General features: G+C 31.9%; 2 protein-coding genes across 2 annotated transcripts; both read left to right on the top strand.

Moving 5' to 3' along the window:
* The first annotated feature begins 239 nt into the window (after positions 1 to 239).
* On the top strand, positions 240 to 5736 carry LOC133831671 (uncharacterized). The gene is made up of 6 exons (XM_062262043.1): positions 240 to 739; positions 1239 to 1373; positions 1492 to 1573; positions 2767 to 2861; positions 3463 to 3630; positions 5306 to 5736. Exons 1-6 carry the CDS (start codon positions 379 to 381, stop codon positions 5464 to 5466), a joined length of 1002 nt encoding a protein of 333 aa, XP_062118027.1. The 5' UTR covers positions 240 to 378; the 3' UTR covers positions 5467 to 5736.
* Positions 5737 to 8540: 2804 nt separating this feature from the next.
* LOC133831670 (translocon at the outer membrane of chloroplasts 64) lies at positions 8541 to 16849 on the top strand. The gene is made up of 13 exons (XM_062262042.1): positions 8541 to 8847; positions 9437 to 9589; positions 9857 to 9981; positions 10242 to 10367; positions 11158 to 11340; positions 11719 to 11863; positions 13692 to 13860; positions 14596 to 14730; positions 15032 to 15235; positions 15328 to 15455; positions 15534 to 15585; positions 15680 to 15749; positions 16252 to 16849. Exons 1-13 carry the CDS (start codon positions 8645 to 8647, stop codon positions 16332 to 16334), a joined length of 1776 nt encoding a protein of 591 aa, XP_062118026.1. The 5' UTR covers positions 8541 to 8644; the 3' UTR covers positions 16335 to 16849.
* Positions 16850 to 18471: the final 1622 nt, after the last annotated feature.

Below are 18471 nucleotides of genomic sequence, written 5' to 3'. Positions count from 1 at the left end.
TGTTGGTTTGTGTAAAATTGTGTCTACTAATTTGTTAACTTTGTATGTGCTGGTGAAGCTGGTGTGAGGTGGTGAAATACCTCTCTTTATGATTTGTAACCATGTTTGTTTGATTGCAAATCGGGTAACCTATTTTCAAAAATACCACAATTCAGTATGGTTTTTGGTTTTTCAAAATTTATTGTTAAACTTTCTAAAAATAGCCACAAACCCCAAAAACCCCCAAAGCCCCATAAACTATTGATTCACAACAAGGCTACGTAAACCCCTTCTCCGAACTCTCTCGGAAGAAAAAATTTCTCTGAACTTTTTATTCTTTCCAATCAACGAGCAGAGATCTGGTTCGGTCTCGGCTCCGAGACCTCAATCTCATCAACCATGAGAAGAGCTTCAGCTCTCGCCACCTCCTCCCTGATCTCCAGATCTCTGGCCACCGTCGATGGCGGCGCAGCCGTCTCCAACCACCGCCTCCTTCAGGTAGCTCTATTCGCCAGCAGTAGCACTAGCGAAGCCTGTTCTCGCTCTCGTAGCCGGTGGTTCTCTCCCATGGTTGAATCTTTTTCCAGTGGCTCGTATAGGGCGATATCAGTTGGCATCGCCGGAGTTATGGTATCGGGGGTCGCTGCGGCAACTCTGTCTCAGCAGGTCTACGCTAAAGAGCCTCCGCCGCCGGAGTTGGTCCCCAAAGACGTCGTTCTTTACCAGTACGAAGCTTGCCCCTTCTGCAATAAAGTTAAAGGTTATTGCTTTTTCTCATATTCTTGAAGTTTTTGTATAATTATAAGAGAAAGTTTATGTTTTTTTTTTTGGCATTTGAATTCATTGATGGATCATATTTCTCCAATTATAATGACATTTGCTAAACTTAACTGTCTTAGAACATACAAGGAATCGTGGTCTCATTTTAGAATTTGATTACTTATTCTGAGAAAAAAAAAGTAAGAAAGAAAGCTCAATTCAATATATATATATATAGCAATTTAGTTGTATTGATGTCTTATTTTGACAAATTTGAGCAGGAAGATGGCACTGATCTATTAGTCCCTAGAAATCTTTCAATCATTAATACTTTTTACATATTTTTCTTTAGACTTCAATATTTCATTTTAAAAATATGTTAATTATTTGGTGTATAGATTTTATTGGAAAACTTCATGGATGCATTTTTTCTTCTTTTGTCTATCTGACAACTTTGGCTGTAAACTAATATCTGGTCCCTTATTTGGTTTTTTTCTCAGCATTCTTGGACTACTATGATATACCATACAAAGTTGTAGAAGTCAACCCAATTAGCAAGAAAGAGATTAAATGGTCCGACTACAAGAAGGTTCCTATTTTGGTGGTTGATGGTGAACAGCTGGTCGACTCATCAGGTTCAATTGATTGTTTGAAGTGTTTTTTTTTTAATACTAAAACTGAGGAAGTATGTATTTTAGGTTGCTTTGAATTTATCTATATCTTATCTTAAAGCAAGCATGTTGGTGTTTGCAGTTATTATTAATAAACTGGGTGGCAAAATTCTTCCGGATAAAGTAGCTCCTTCTGGGGATGATGAAGAGACGAAGTGGCGCCAGTATGTTTCTTCCTCTTCCTTGCTATGCATAGGTTTATGTTGGTACTTGTTTGTTGCATAAATTTGAAAATGAAATGACAGAGAATTTATTATACTTAGAGTAAATGTAGATGCAGGTTGTTGAAATGGGATTATCCTTAAATGTAGTGTACAGTGTGTACTTACAGCCTAACTCCACTGATGTTAAGTGTTTCAGTGCCTTCTTAGAAGATATAATTCAGAGTTTTTGTAGAAACTATTTATACATTGACCATAGGTTTTCAAGAATTTTCTTTTGTATAGTCTTCTTTAACTTTAGTTAATGATCTAATTTATATGGATTTAAAGCTTTATACTCCCTATTTGGAAGTTATGGTCCTTAAATTACAGCTTCTATTTTTCCTTTTATTGCTTACAAATTACTTGTTAATACAATGCTTTATACATAATAGTCTCTTGCAAAGGAAAAAACTTCGTGTTGTCTCTACTCATTGATTGGCACTTCAGTGTAAAATAAATAGAGAGTTTCATTGTTTAGTTGCCTGCCCTGGATTTAGTTTTTTGATTTTGTTAAATATTGCTTGTTATTCTTCATCAATTCCTTCAAGGTGTGTATCTTTTCTATTGTGATGGTTCTAGCCATTGGGGAATTTTCCGAGTCAGTTTTATGGAGGTATTTAGGGCTAGTTTGGTCAAGTATTTGACAAGCTAGAAGTACACACCGAGCAATTTGTGAGCCGAAAAGTGTGGTAAACCCAAAAAACTGATTATTGAACAGTTTGGTCTAAAGCCATAGCCAAAATCTGAAGTTTGCTCAGGGCAGTTACAGTTTTCCAATTGTGCAGGATTCAGCTTCAGCTTTTAGCTTGTTAAAAAGGATAACCAAAATGACCCTAGAAATAGCAATTTTTATGTCTTATTAATTAAAGAAACAACTAAAATTTTGTTCGTACAACTTTCAGGACAATGATGTTTTTTACAGAAATTAGTTTTTGGCATATCTTTGGGCATCTATGGTTAAGGATAATGTTGTCTTATAGGCTCTCATAAATTATAACCTCTTTTTGAGTTATATGCACTCTGAAAAATTATTCTGTGTTACTGTTAAAGACTTTAGCTCTACTTGGAGTGGCTATACAATTTTACTAATAATAATTTGTAGACTCTAGTCTTTTTTGAACCTGACACATCAGTTGTTGAATTTTGATGTATAGGTGGGTTGACAATCACTTGGTGCATATCTTATCACCCAACATATACCGAAATACATCAGAAGCCCTTGAATCGTTTGACTATATTACAAGCAATGGTAAGATGTGTGGGATTAATATGTCTCTATGGAAGTTACTTAAAGTATTTTTTATTTCTTAATCACCTTTTTGAATTATTTTCACTTTCTTTTGCCATTAGTGACACCTAGAAATCATGTGGTATGTCCTAGGTTTACTAGGTAGAAGCTTTATTTTGCCACTTTATGTTGTTACTGCTGCTCTTTGTACAAATGGTACTTAGAACTTGGAACGAGCATGAAGAAATTAACGATACTTTTTTATCTTTTGAGTTGTTTTGCCGGATCAGTCTGCCTCATTTCATAGGGAACCTCAAAGTGGCTCTATTTCATTATATTCCATCCATATCCCGATTCCATTAATTTAAGATCCCTTTGGTGTCATTGAGATAGTTTACCCAAGTTCTTTACTTCCACATCAAACAATCTATTATTATTATTTTTGCAATTACTATCATGACTCCTCCAATCTCCGGATTTATGTTTTTTTTCATTTTCCATCTGGTACAAAATGATATATATATTATCTAGAAGAAAACAAATCTTGACATTCTTCACTCTGCTGTCTAACCAACTTATAAATTTTATTATTGGAGTTCTGAGATTCATTCTCTCACTGCAGGTAACTTCAGCTTCACAGAAAGGATTACAGTAAAATATGCTGGTGCTGCAGCTATGTACTTTGTATCGAAGAATCTGAAGAAGAAATATAACATTACTGATGAACGCGCAGCCCTGTATGATGCTGCTGAAACATGGGTGAATGCACTGAATGGGAGAGATTTTCTTGGTATGTGCTCAAAATGTCATGTGTATTCTTCTAACAGTAATACTAGGGCACACTTTTTACAACTAAAATATAGATACACTGAAGTGTCATACTTTTGTGTGTAAAAAAGTGTGTGCATCACTCGTTATCTATTGCCTAATTTGCATGCATGACATCCTTCATTTAATATATATTGATGGGATACATTTAATGGATGTTGCACACATGAAGTCATATATATATATATATATATATGTATAGCATGCATAACATCCTTTATTTAATATATATCATTCATGGCATACATTTAATGAGCATTTTACACAATTGGAACTTGTGTATATAGCATGCATTACTTTTAAAAAATGAAAATTGTAACTATTGCTGACTTGTATTAATGTTTAACAACTATAACATGTGTTTTTTATTTATAGATTTCTTATATAATCTTCTTAAGTCAATGACACCAAATTGTATGTATATAAATATATTACTTTCAAATGTTTAATAGTATTATAAATGAGTTGTTGAAGTGGACATTTCTGATTTCAGAGAAATCATTGCTCAGTTTTGAAGAATGTGTTCTGGCATGTAAAACTATTCATCTTGTAAATGTGATTGAATGTGGAGAGTTAATTTGAAGCAAATGAGAAGGTTTAGGCTTCTAAAATTATTATGCTATAGATGTGTGGTCTTGTCGGCATACACATGTCTTCTACTGTAGCTTACCTTTTAGCTTCCCAAGAAGCTCTCCCTTAAGATGCCATTAAAGCTAGCTTATTTTAGAAAAGCTTTTTAGAGCTAAAAGTCAAAAGACATTGGGACCCAACCAGTTGTAAAAGTGCTTTTGGATTGGAGCTCTTAAAGCCCAAAAGTCACTTCCAAAAGCCTAACCAACCAGACCCTTAAACAAGCTAAATCCTTGGTGCAGTCCTTGGTGTGGTAAACGAGTCTCAACCTTCTGCCATTGGTTAATATCTAGTGATTATGTTGGTAGTGAGGACTTATATCAGTTTAGACCATCATGTTAAATCTTCGATTGTTGTTATATGACACCTTAGGTGTCCAGCATCGCATGATGTGACATGCGATAATTGATTCAATTTAATATTGGGTCTCACATATTTAAATTTACAATAAAATATGTGAAATTCAATATTAAAATGCACCAATAACCGTATGCCGCATCATGTGGTGTTGGGCATCACATGGTGCCCGATAGCAATATTCTTACCTTGGATGATTGGATTTTGTTGTGTTACGTGCCCAATTTCATTGTGTTTATCTTGTATTAGGCGGCTATTCAATTTAATATTGGGTCCCGCATATTTAAATTTACAATAAAATATGTGAAATCCAATAGTAAAATGCACCAATAACCGTATGCCGCATCATGTGGTGTTGGACACCACATGGTGCCTGATAGCAATATTCTTACCTTGGATGACTAGATTTTGTTGTGTTACGTGCCCAATTTTATTGTGTGTAACAAGCGGCTATTCAATTTAATATTGGGTCCCACATATTTAAATTTACAATAAAATATGTGAAATCCAATATTAAAATACACCAACAACCGTATGCCGCATTATGTGGTGTTAGGCACCATATGGTGCTCGATAGCAATATTCTTACCTTGGATGACGGGGTTTTGTTGTGTTACGTGCCCAATTTCGTTGTGTTTACTCTTTATCAGGTGGCTCGAAGCCTAATATGGCGGACCTTGCGGTGTTTGGCGTGTTGAGACCAATCCGTTATCTGAGGTCCGGGAAAGACATGGTAGAGCACACTCGTATCGGAGAATGGTACACAAGAATGGAGGCATCTGTGGGAGAGTCTGCAAGGATAAAAGAATGAAAAACAGTATGTATTCATGTAGAGTTCATCATGAAAGGGGGTCTCTACTATAAGCTTCACTTTGATTTTGTGTCACTTAACTATATCTATATAGAGAACACAGTTTTGGGAGCAACATTTTCTATTCATGATTATTGAAAATTAGCAAAATTTGCTATAAAGTTTTTCTTTCTTAGAAAGTGATACCATTATTATCACAACAGTTGAATTTGTACGCAGCATAGTAATAAAAAAATAAAAAAATTAAGATGTGGGTTATGATTTAGAATACTACATTGTTTCAAAACGAAATACTATTGATATTTATTCATTGTGGGTTACATGCAATTATTTAAAGAAAATGCATAAGAAATTTATAATGTGTGGCTATTCTTACTAGTTATTTATAATCGTGTCGTTTTGTTCCTTAGTCAACAAAAAAAAAGAAGTTAAATTAGCTCATTAAGTTTATGTTTTCTATTTTATTTATATGAAAATATTTATTTATTTTATTTTTATCATGTATTTTATTAAATTAATTCGAGTAATATTTTTGTGGTTGATCCAAATTACCACTTCATTTATTTTAAGTTGGACTTCATTAACAATTGAGGTAAAAAGAGAAAAAATGGTTAAATAGTCTTCTAGTGGTTAATGTAAACTTATATTTTTTTTACCTAAATAAATAATATTTTTATATATATAGTGAAATGCTATTCACCAAGCTATAAATATTTTACTATTTTTTATAAACTTTTTGTATATATATATATAAATGAGTTTGATACTATTATATTTAATTATTTTATTTCTTAAAATAAATAAAATATTTTTTAAAAATATAATATTTAAATGATGTAAAGAAAAATAGAAAAACTAATGTATGATATAATGTAAAAATTTGAGATAAATTATAAAAAAAGTATGTTTTGGTGATGTATTTTATATACACTTTCTCTATAATATTTAGTTAAAACTCACAAAAATATTTTTCATCAACTCCTTTATACATATGTTTATAATAGCTATGCAAAAACTCCAATTAATCCATATCTACATTTACATAATATTTATATATACTTTATCTAATATTTTAATATTATTATTTTTCTTTATAAGCTTTTTCTCTCATTTAGTATATATATATTTTTTATTTTTTCTTTTTCAATTATTTTATTTTACTTTAATTAATAAAATATGTTTAAAGATATAATATTTAAATAATGTAAATAAATATATAAAGAAGCTGATGTATGATATAATATACAACTTATAGGTAAAATAGAAAAATATGTATTTTGATGATGTATTTTAAATGATGAAGTAAAACACCAATTAAAAGTGCTCAAAAGAATGAGAGCCAGAACTTATAGATTATACTTCATTAATAATCTTATTTGCAACATAATATAATCGTAAGGTTTATAACTTTATAGCTTTTTGGCTACATTTATTTTGTTTTTATGACCGTTTCTATTTTTATTTTCAAATAATTACCAACAAACTCTTTGTTTTGTAAACAAGTAAAAAAAGAATCTTGTTTTAAATTTTGGCAAATATATTTTTGAATATGAACTAAATACTTCTAGCATGAATCATTTTTTTTAGAGTTGAGACATGTTTTGTTTTAATACTAATTTGGATTTTTAGTTTCAAACAAGACCTTCTGGTTTGTACATAGGTAAAAAACATAGTATCTTAACGTATCAATAATTTGGACTCTTCCTTCTTATTTTTAGTTTTGAGTTTATTGCTAATTAAATTTAAGTCTGAATACTTATTTTTTACTAAAATGTAAAATAGTCTTATTTTTACTTATTTGATATTTTGTGTTTTACAAAAGTATAGTTTTAGTCAGAGGTGAACATTTAACTCGAAAAACCCGCAATCTGAAAATCTGATTTTTTGCAAAGCTTATTGGATTCGGGCAAAATCCAGTCCAAACCCGACATGATTTGGGTCGGGTTCGAGTTTTGAAACTAAGGACACACGGGTTCGGGTGTAACCCGATCGAACATAATTTTTTTAAAAAATTAGACTTTAGAGATTAATGCATTTTTCAAAAATTTTTACCAATGCCCAATTTGTAAAAAATTAACATTAATAAACTAATAACAAAGTTAAAAAAACATGTGAAAAGTAAAAAAAAAAAAAATTAAATGTAAAAAAATGGCATTTTTTTTTTTTTACCAATGCTTATTTTCGGCCCAAAGTCCATTTTTGTACCAACCCCACCCAAAACCTGATACCTGAAATCACCACAAAAACCAAAAACTTCGGAGCGGGTTTGGTACACTATTTTCCCACCCAAAACCTGCAAAACCCGAATCCGATGCACCAAAATCCTGAAAAACCAACTCACGTGGACCCCTAGTTTTAGTAACTTCTATTATAAATAATACTAATATGATCACAATCACATATTATAGAGTCATGTATAAGTACATTCCCATAAATTACATACATCATTTTATACTGATTTAACTAATATGGAGAACATATAATTCCATTTTATACTAATTTTCAAATTAAATACTGTATTTAATGATCAAGAACATAGAACAACAAAACTATACTTTGTTCTAACACAAATAACAAATGGTACATACCCTATTCATAATTATTTAAAATTAAGGACGTCCGGGTAAAATGACCTATTTTTAAGTTATTTTGTACTCTAGCCTAGTTTTACTAATTATTTGCAAAATGACCTCTCATAAATTATAGAGCTACTAAAAAATTTAGACAGGTGGTCAAAAAATTCAAACAGTCGGTCGAAAATTTTAAACAGCTGGTTGAATTTTAGGCAGATGCTATTTTGCAAAAAATTATCAAAAGTAGATCAGAGTGCAAAATTACTAAAAACAAAATAGGTTATTTTCAACTATTTCTCTAAAATTAAACTACCATTCATATAATTAATTATAGATAAGAACATCACTAAACTTTTTTTTTGTTGAAAGGGAAACCTTTTTTTATTATATGGGAAAGTTAGAAGAAGAGGTCGATTCGATGATATTTTAGAATCATAAATGGTAAAATCGTAAATTATCAATCGATGCTATTAATAATAATATTAAAGATTGCGTCTTGGCCTCGGAGTGTTCTACTCTTACCTTACCAGTCTTAGGCCTATCGTCTTCTCGTCTTCTTCTCAACGAGAACATTTCTTGTTAGGGTTTCTCTGAAAGGCCCATTCATGGCTTCTCAGTCATCCAATTTATGGGTTTTGCTGGGTTTGGGTTTGGCTGGAGTTCTCTATATGACCAGAAAATTCAAGAAAGTTATTAGAGAAGATTTTGGAGCTTTTATCGAAAAGCTTCAACTGCTCCCTCCTCCTCAGCCTGCTCCTCCCAAAGCTCCTCATCCTCTTACTGGTCTCACCTTTGCGGTTTCCGACGTGTATTTCTCACTGCTCTCTCTCTCTCTATATATATATATACGTGTGTGTGTGTGTGTACTTACTGTTTGTTTCCGGAGCAATCTAGGATGTCAAATTTATAGACCATATAAGGGCGCATGTGTATTTATTTGTATAGTCGATACATTCATATGAGATTTCGGATGAAGTTTAGTATGAGAAGCTTTTGAATGAAGTTTAGTGTGAGAAGTTTTTGAATTGCGGCTAATTTTAGTGTTATTTTGAGGAAAAACAGGAGTAAACTGAATTGTGTTAGAACCCAGATAATGAAATCTTAAATGTATTAATGCTGAGAATGATAGAGAAAAATTATTACAATGAGAAAGTTGAATGGGATTCCGAGAAAGATTAAGTTTAATGATATGACATGGTTTTAACTTTCTTGTTATTTAAAATTTTTATTGGGGATATTTAAAAGGATAATTCTTGTTAGCTGTGCATTATCTTCTGCTCAATTGTTTTTGCAAATGTTTGTGAGTGTATATTGAGTTAAATATATAAAGGTTATGTTTTTGTGTGGGAATATTTGTTATGCTTCTGAGTGAAGATTTCTTCATTTACAATTGATAGATTCGACATCGATGGACAAGTGACTGGGTTTGGTCATCCAGACTGGGCGAGGACACATGAAGCAGCTTCTGGAACATGCCCTGTGGTTTCTACTCTTGTTGAAGGAGGAGCCACTTGCATTGGTAAAACTGTTGTGGATGAATTAGCCTATGGGTATGTATTTTATGCTTAATATGAGGAAGAATTTGAACCTTTTTTTTTTTTGCCCTCTTATTGACTGAATGCAACATCTCTTACTGTTGTTCCAGCATTGATTTAAACTATTAACATACCTGTTTGTGCACAATTGAGGAAAGAAATATGATTTTTGGTTCAAAGAGATCATGTATAATCTAGTTTGTGCTTCTTTACATTTTATATATTTATTTACTGATTCTCATATTCTAGCCAAAAGCTGAACAATGCTTTCTTTTTTGGCAGTATAAGTGGGGAGAATAAGCATTATGGTGCCCCCACAAATCCCGCTGTGCCTGAAAGAGTACCAGGTGGATCTTCTAGTGGAGCTTCTGTTGCTGTAGCTGCTAAACTTGTTGATTTTTCTTTGGGTGAGTTTTTTTTTTCTTCTTCTTTTACATGTTCTTACTGCAGCTAATTAAGTTATCCCAGTGGTCTGCCTCAGCTTGGTAAATTTTGTTAAGTTTCGAATTTGTATATATATAATAACAATATTGGAATTGCTAAAGTTGCTCTCCGGGTTTTTTGACTAAAGTCCTCAATTAATATAAGCTGTTTATTCCTGTATTAATTGTATATAGCTAGTGTCTAAAAAATTGTATTTCTTACTAATACTAATATGATGGTCCAGGTATTGATACTGTTGGGGATGTCAGAGTACCTGCTGGATTTTGTGGTGTTTTAGGATTCCGACCCTCCCATGGAGCTGTTTCTCAGATGGGAATTGTACCTGTCTCATCGAGACTTGATACTGTTGGTATGTATTATACATGATTTGTTTTTTCAAATACATACCCAATGTTTCCATAATAAAAGATTATCCAATGGCTTATAATACTGCAAGTGCATCAATTTGTACCCTGGGATGTGTTGCATGTCCTAGTTTCTGCTCTCTGATACTCTTGAGATCATTATCATAGCAAATAACTGCCTTTTTTTTGTGCTCTTTGTTTATGTTGATTGAAAATGTTTACTCTGTTATATTAATTTTTCGTGTCTGATTATGAGATCTAATTGATCTTATTTTATATTTCAGCATCTTAAAAGCAAGCTTTTTTCTAAAATGGGGGTTTTAATTTTGTTTTGTTTCAGGCATGTTAATTGCAAGCCTTTTCTATAATATGTTTTACCAGGTGTACTATAATAATTTTTTCTAACTCTAGGAGCTTTTGTAGTTACTTTATGATACTAATAAACTGACCATTGTGCCATTCATATTCATTCATCTCTTTCTGCACTAATGTACTTAACTGTTATTGGTTTTTGGCTCATTGGGTAGAAATGACTAGCTTTTTTATGAATATATGAACTGCTTGTGTTTGCATACTCTGATGATGCTGGATTTTTTTAGTTAAATTAATTTTGTATTTGGTTTGCTCTACAATTTGGTGGTTAGAACTACTATTGTGAGAGAGTGTCTTTGTTTGCCTTTTTTTTTTTATCTTTTTAATTTTTTTTTTATTTTGATATATCTTTCATTGATTTTAGCCTTTAAATATGATCTATCAGTCATCGATCATGTTCACCATGTAAAATCTTCTCTGCAGGATGGTTTGCCAAGGATCATACTATTCTTCGACGTGTTGGGCATGTGTTGTTGCAACTTCCTTATGCGCCTCCACGCAATCCTAGACAAGTAATTATAGCTGATGATTGCTTTCAACTAGGAAAGATTCCCGCTGATAGGATTGTTCAAGTTGTTATTAAATCCACGGAGAAGATTTTTGGAAGTAGGTTCTTTTGCTTTGTGTATTAGCATCATTATGACATTGATTTCTTTTGGGTGCCATATTTTCACCATTATCATAGTACGATAATCAGTACTTTCATTGTTGTTGCTATTTTTACTACTAATATTATTTTATTTCCATTCACATTGATTCCCTTAATATTATGATTTTCATTTTCATTTTCATTTTCAACACCTTTCTAAAATATATTTTATCTTGGAAGTGTTAACTTAGAAGGAATTTCTCTGTACAACCACAAAGGCCTATAACTCCGTTTTTTCTTACAACTGATACTTGTACTTCCCTTGCAAATAAGACAAAAAATGAGCTTACTCCATTGTGGATATTTTCCTAATGTTTCTTTTTAATCTGCTCCAGGACAAATATTAAAGCATGAAAATCTTGGAGACTATTTAAGTTCGAAAGTACCAAGCTTGAAAGTGTTCCAAAGCAAACAAATAAATGGGCAATCAAAAACTTCATCACTTGGGTCCTTTGCAACTGTCATGCAGATTTTTCAAAGGTGAGGTTCTTTCTTTAAAGAGGAAAAAGGAAGGAAACTTATTATCTGACTTTGTTGCGGTCGGGAACAACACAATGGTTGGTTTAATTAAATCTCTTCTAATTTCACGGATCATTATGTTGTTACTGATTTTCATTTAGGCCTCCAATTTGCTTTACCTAAGGCAAAGCTTGTGGTTCGAATGGGTTAGACTACTAGGGGCTGGATGGCTATAATTCGAGTCTGCTATAAACTTACGAGTCTTTTTGAACATCCTGGCTTTTGTTAGCTAAGCACTCGACCGCGTCTTGTAATTGGAGCTGAAAAGTAGGACTTGACACGTAAATGCAGACAAATAAAAGTGCTGAAATTAGTAATGCTAAGAAATTGGATAGAGATTTATCTTTAAGCTTGATTTAAAAATTTATATGCAAGAATATATTAAACATAATTGTAAACAGAAAATATAGTTAAATAAAGAAGACTTGTAATATAAAACGACAGAAATGTATATATGGTAATGGTACTAATTTAAATTGACACAAATTTTTGAAATTTAGTGTTTATTATTTATTTAGTGTTGGTTAATGCGTTTTTAATACAATGTAACAATAGTAGACATTCTTGGATTTTTTTAGTAACTCGTATTTGTTGGATCGTCTAACAAGCATAGTCTAAGTAACTAGTAAGAATATTTTGAATGTCTTGGAATGAGTGAAGGAGTATGGCTTGTGTTTAGATAATAAGGCTCCTAAATGAGTGTAGAAAAAGATGAATGGAATGAGAAAAGCTCAAAAAATATTAAGAACTAGAAAGCTTCTGGGTTTCAGAGGAATAAAGGAATCTGATTGATAGATAGAAGAGTTTAAATTGATGGTGATATAATGGATAATTTTATATGCAACGTTGTAGAACAAGGAAGGATGGTCTTAGGTTTAAAGAGGGCATAGGTAAGGGTAATAGCTTCAGGTTGTTCGAGGAATAGAGGAATGGAAGAAGAGTATTAGATCAAAGGCAGAGAAATAAAACAACCTCAGATCTTAGTAAAATGAGATTGCTGGAGAATAATCAAATGAGTGATCTGCAATTCTTATATATTGGTTTGGGCCCTAATCCTATATAAAGGTAAATTAAAACTTGGAGTCCAATTTAGAAGCTACGTAGATAGGTAGGGAATGTACTTGAAGTGAAAAGCCTTTCTGAAAGATGGTGGAACCATATTAAACCTGCCTTTTTGCTAATGAGTGCTTTCTGAATTTCATGTCTGCAGCATGTGAAATTAGGTCACCCGATAACAGCTTCATGTGCCAGTTCTTTCTTTTCTTGACAAATGTTTTACATGCTTTTGACTGATGGCAATCTTGTTTTGCAATCTTATTTCTTAGTTGTCCTCTTGGCAGACCCTGCTTTCTCTTTCTTAAATTTCTCTTAATTAGTCTTAATAAAACATGGTTTATTTTTTATTTTTTGTTTTTCTATTATAGGGATAAGAAAAGAAAACTATTTTATTAATAATGGATCTTACAATTGAAGGAGAACAGCTAAGGCAATATGGCTAAAGTATAAACGGTTTAATTTTTATTCTAGAACACAGTTGCTTGCCAATATTTGGTTCTTTGGTCTGCTTTGTTAATGTCGACTACTTGGCAATTTGCCAATATTTGGTTTAATTAATGTAAGGTATACATTTTGCTTTTGTCTTTATATTATATTCAATTTCAAGCTTGATGTTTATACTGTTTTATGAAATGAAATCATAACAAATATTTATTTCTTGTTATTTGTTTTTTAAGTTTGATCTTATCTGAACAATGATCAATCAAATTTTGCTTTGCACGCCCTTATACAGACACGAGTTTAGAAATAATCACGAGGAGTGGATCAACTTGGCAAAGCCTGTTTTGGATCCTGCTATCTCATCAATTTTTCAGGAAACACCTGATACAACTGGTACTGATGTTGAAAATTGTAAAGCAATTAGGAGCGAGATGCGTTTAGCTCTCAACGCTTTATTGAAGGTAATAGTTCTTTATTGAAGAATTTTGAAATTTATTTATTTTCATTCAACTTACAGAAAAGGAACATTTGTCTTTCTGCTAAATTGTACCTATTGAACTTATAATTCATGAGATACTTTAATTCTTATATAAATATCACCGATTAACCTTAGTATATTGCTTCCAGTTTGGTGGTTTCTGCCACATTGTGTCTTTTCATATGATCATGTCAGAACAGGGCTTGCCACCTTTTACATGAATTAACAGGGCAACTGCTAATGCTTCCAATGCTTATGCTTAATTGCTCTGGCCTGGTCATATTTACTATCAAATCTTTCTGTTTGGTTACATTCACTTTTAATAAGACGGGTCCAAAGTATGGCAGAAGCCTGTACGAACACAATCAGTTGTCTATAGTATTTTCTCTTATCATCTTTGAATTGAACCATCTATAATCTAATAATAGTGTATATGAAAATTACTTGCGTATACTTTGAAGTCCTTGATTATTCAAGGAGGAATTATTTTTCCCATTCTTTAAGAATGACTCGTTTCTATTGTTTCTGTAGCGTTAATACTCAGAGTCTAATAGTTTATGATGTCTGTATACCAGTTTTTTTTGTTAAAAGTAGATGTGGGATTGTCAAGAGTGGATTGAGATCTTTTATTTAGCATTAGGTTCTGTTTTCGTCGGCACTTTCTTAATTTGTCTACATATTAGAATCATGCTAACTTTGGTACTTGAGATCTGTTTAGGACGAAGGAATTCTTGTGATACCAACTATTGCCGATCCTCCTCCAAAAGTAGGCGGGAAGGAGATCCTATCTGAGCAGTTCCAGAGCCGTGCATTTAGTCTACTAAGCATTGCTAGCATATCAGGCTGTTGTCAGGTGAAAATTGCTAGTTTGCTCTGCCCCGCCCCGCCCCCCCCTCCCCCCTCTTTCTCTTTTTCTCTCCTTCTCTTCTCTCCCTCCCTCCTAATGGTATGAAGTCAATCAATTCTTGAAAAGTCAAATTAATGTGAATTTTCAAATAAATGTCTGTCTGAATCCAAAATGTTATTAAGAAAGACAAAGTGAAGATTATTGTGGGTTTTTTTTGGGGGTTGGGATGGGTTCTTACTCAACATATATCATATAGATTTCCTTGGTGAATATAATATGACCATTATGTATATATTTATAATAACAGGTTACAGTTCCACTTGGGTTTCATGAGAAGTCACCTGTTTCGGTATCCTTTATAGCCCGGCACGGTGGTGATCGATTTTTGCTAGATACAGTGCATTCCTTGTATGTGTCTCTTCAAGAGCAGACTGAAATTGCTTCCAAATCCAAAGCTTCCAGAAATGTTTCTGTCAGCAGGGAACAATCTGCTGAGATGGCAAAGGAAAAGGTTAATTTGATTAATAGTTTGTTTATCAAGCCAAAGTGTTTAATTTTGGTTATATTTTTACTTTATGATCTCCTTTTTGTACTGATAATTAGGGAAATCAAGCTTACAAAGAGAAACAATTCCAGAAGGCCATCGGATTTTACAATGAAGCTATCAAACTTTGTGGCGATAGTGCAACATATTACAGCAACAGGGCTGCCGCACACCTGGAAGTCGGAAGGTAGTGTAATTGTTTTTTTAAAGTTTGCTATATTAGACTCGTCGCAAGTGTTTGACCTGTATCCTTTCATAAATCCAGTTTTCTTCAAGCCGAAGCAGATTGTACCAAAGCTATTGAACTTGATAAAAAGGTAAATGGAGTACAGTCTCAGTTTAATGAACTTCCATGGCACCACTATTGCCTGAAAACAATTCCTTCATTGCTGCTGTTTTTTTTTTATGCAGAATATTAAATCGTACTTGCGAAGAGGTACAGCGAGAGAGATGCTTGGCTTTTATAAGGAGGCAATTGAAGGTGAGATCAGAACTTCTAATGATTTGTTGCTGAGATCAGAACTTACTTTTTTTTTAAAAAAAAGAGACAGAGGTCAAAGAAAGACCCTCCTCGCAATTAAATTGAGAACCTTTAATTATGGTGGAGGAATACCGAGGTAACAACATCAACAACAAAAACCAAACTCACACTCATCAAAAAACTAATACAACCATAAACTACTCCACTCCCTACATAGATCCAAGAAAGACACACCCTCAAAGTCTGTCGATCTATACACCCAAGTGGCAACCCAGAACTTGATTTTATCCCAAAGGCTGTCCACTATCCAAGAAACGTCTTAAAAAATTCTACTATTCCTCTCCAGATCAGAACTTACTTTAAGTTCTTCATTGATTTCTTACTTCAGAATAACCAAACTACCTTATAGGTTTTTATCAAAACTTTGCAAAACTGGGAGGTCATTTTTTCGTCGGTGTTATCTCCTAAATTTATGGGGCTAATGTAACTTTCAACCTTGCAGACTTCAGATATGCACTTGTTCTGGAGCCAACAAACAAAAGAGCATCTCTTTCTGCAGATAGATTAAGCAAGGTGTTTCAGTAACCGATCAGTTGTAACGAAGTTTCTCGAAGGCTCTCTCGAGGGAAAGTTTTTGCTATGCAATTCCTTGCAGATTCTTGGCCTGTAAAGATTCATTTAGACAGTTGAAGAAATTGCCATATATCAAGCCCAAAACTGCAGCAGATGAAAAGGGATTGTGATTCTTCACGAGTAAGGCCTAAAAATCGTTTTCCCTGTTTTTTTTTTTCGTTGTATTTTCGAGGTCCGATTAAAGCCATTTAAATCTCTAGATGATTCTTAGTTTCAGCACTACCAGCATACTGTGAATGCCAAGTTTCCTTTTACAGTCCAATTTTGTTTACTTCAATGTTTGGGGTTGTAATTCTTTCAGCTGAGTCTTGAAAGGTTTTGTTTGGTGGGGGGGTCGAGTATAAAAGCCAATGCATGTTATTTGCGAACGACATTGTTTAAACAAGTTCCTTTGTTCTTTTTGTAAATGGCTTAGTTAGCTAAAGATGATTATTATTATTATGATTAGAATCATTATTTTGGGTTAAGTTTGATGAAGCAGATTAATGCCATTTCTCAATCAGCTGTTGGTTTAAGGAATCTCTACAAATTCATGACAAAGGAAAAAAAATCGAGAAACTTCGAAATAAATTTAATTGTTTAAATGAACCTGTCACGTCAGTTGGGTAATGTGTTTAATGTAAACTTTCTAGATTATGTGGTTAATGTGAATATTAAAGAGATTGTGATTGTCCATAAATTTATAAATTGTGTATGCAATATTAGGTTAGATTTTTGTAAATTGAATTATATTGTATGGTGAATACATAACCTTATTTATTCTAAAAAAATAATTTAAAAATTTTAATAAAAAAATAGTCGAATAATTATTTTAAAAATAATTGTACATAAAAATAAAATCAAATAATTATTAAAAAATATTTTTTATTATAATTCTTGATTAATTTTTTTTATAAATATTTCTTGATTAATTAAAAAATAGTATTAATTTAATTAATTTTAAATTATTTATACGTGAGTCCCATATTATTGTGATTGATGGTAATATTTGAAACCCACCCATTTGACAGTTATTTAGATTACCTTTTCATAGTCCCACTAGATTAACATTCACAAGCTTAGAAAATGAAAGATTATTTTTTAAAACAAAGATTACCTCATACCAAACAACAATATTTAGTAATTACACATAAAAATAAAAATAACATTATGTAATAAATACTATTTAGGTATTGTAATTAGTAATTATACAGTATAATCACACCAAATTCTCACGGAGACTGAGAATTAGAGAATGTAATTGAGACCACTCAATTACCACAAATTACATAGTTAGACAAATACGTTATTAGTGTACTTTATTTTTTTCTTATCAATTGAATTGTAATTTTTTTAATTATGTTTAAATAATACATTAATTTTCATTTTTTTACTTTATTAAATGAATTGTAATTTGTATCTCATTGTAATCAAAAAAAATTTCTTTTTAAAATGCTACAGCACTTTTTTTTTTGGCTTTATCAAATGAATTGTAAATTTTTTAATTATATTTTAATAATATATTAATTTCAAAATTTTATATTATTTTTCTGAAATAAAATGTCCCGTGGGTTGTGCATTACATAAGTTGTATTTACTCATAAAACAATATTTAGTTGCCTGTAAATTTTAATTATTACTCTATATAGTAGTTGTAATAATTTTTATAGTTTTATTTTGACTGATATTACTTGTTTTGCTGCCAAGGTTTGGATTTTAGTGTTCTGGAAAAATTATAACATCAACTATTTCCTACGAAAATTCGAAACATGAACTATTTGAAATAACAAGATAAAATTGAAATGGGTCAGTAAAACAAGTTTTTTTTTTATTTATATATATAGGGGAATTCTCAGTACCGGTGGGGTTCTCAACCTGTGAACAGTTTTCAGTGCGATTTTTTTTATAACTTTATATATTGTAGCTATTTAGAGCATTTGCAAATTTACAGAAAATTCCGAGTAGTTTACAGTACCGAAAACTAAGTTTAAACATGTTGCACGTGTGACTAATTTTTTTTATACGCGTAGAAAACATGTTTGAATCTAGTTTTCGGTATTGTAAACTATTCGAAATTTTCTGAAAATTTGCAGGATGCTTTAAACAACTA

The sequence above is a fragment of the Humulus lupulus genome, chromosome 4 (genome assembly GCF_963169125.1).
Source record: "Humulus lupulus chromosome 4, drHumLupu1.1, whole genome shotgun sequence".
Classification (NCBI taxonomy): Eukaryota; Viridiplantae; Streptophyta; class Magnoliopsida; order Rosales; family Cannabaceae; genus Humulus; species Humulus lupulus.
Note: the sequence above shows the minus strand (reverse complement) of the source record. Positions and strands in the feature narration are given on the sequence as shown.

Coding starts and splice junctions, on each gene's coding strand:
- LOC133831670 (XM_062262042.1), top strand. CDS start 8,645: ATGGCTTCTCAGTCATCCAATTTATGGGTTTTGCTGGGTTTGGGTTTG. Junction 11,341..11,718: donor CACGGAGAAGATTTTTGGAA/GTAGGTTCTTTT, acceptor AATCTGCTCCAG/GACAAATATTAAAGCATGAA. Junction 13,861..14,595: donor CTCTCAACGCTTTATTGAAG/GTAATAGTTCTT, acceptor AGATCTGTTTAG/GACGAAGGAATTCTTGTGAT.
- LOC133831671 (XM_062262043.1), top strand. CDS start 379: ATGAGAAGAGCTTCAGCTCTCGCCACCTCCTCCCTGATCTCCAGATCT. Junction 2,862..3,462: donor TGACTATATTACAAGCAATG/GTAAGATGTGTG, acceptor CTCTCACTGCAG/GTAACTTCAGCTTCACAGAA. Junction 3,631..5,305: donor GAATGGGAGAGATTTTCTTG/GTATGTGCTCAA, acceptor ACTCTTTATCAG/GTGGCTCGAAGCCTAATATG.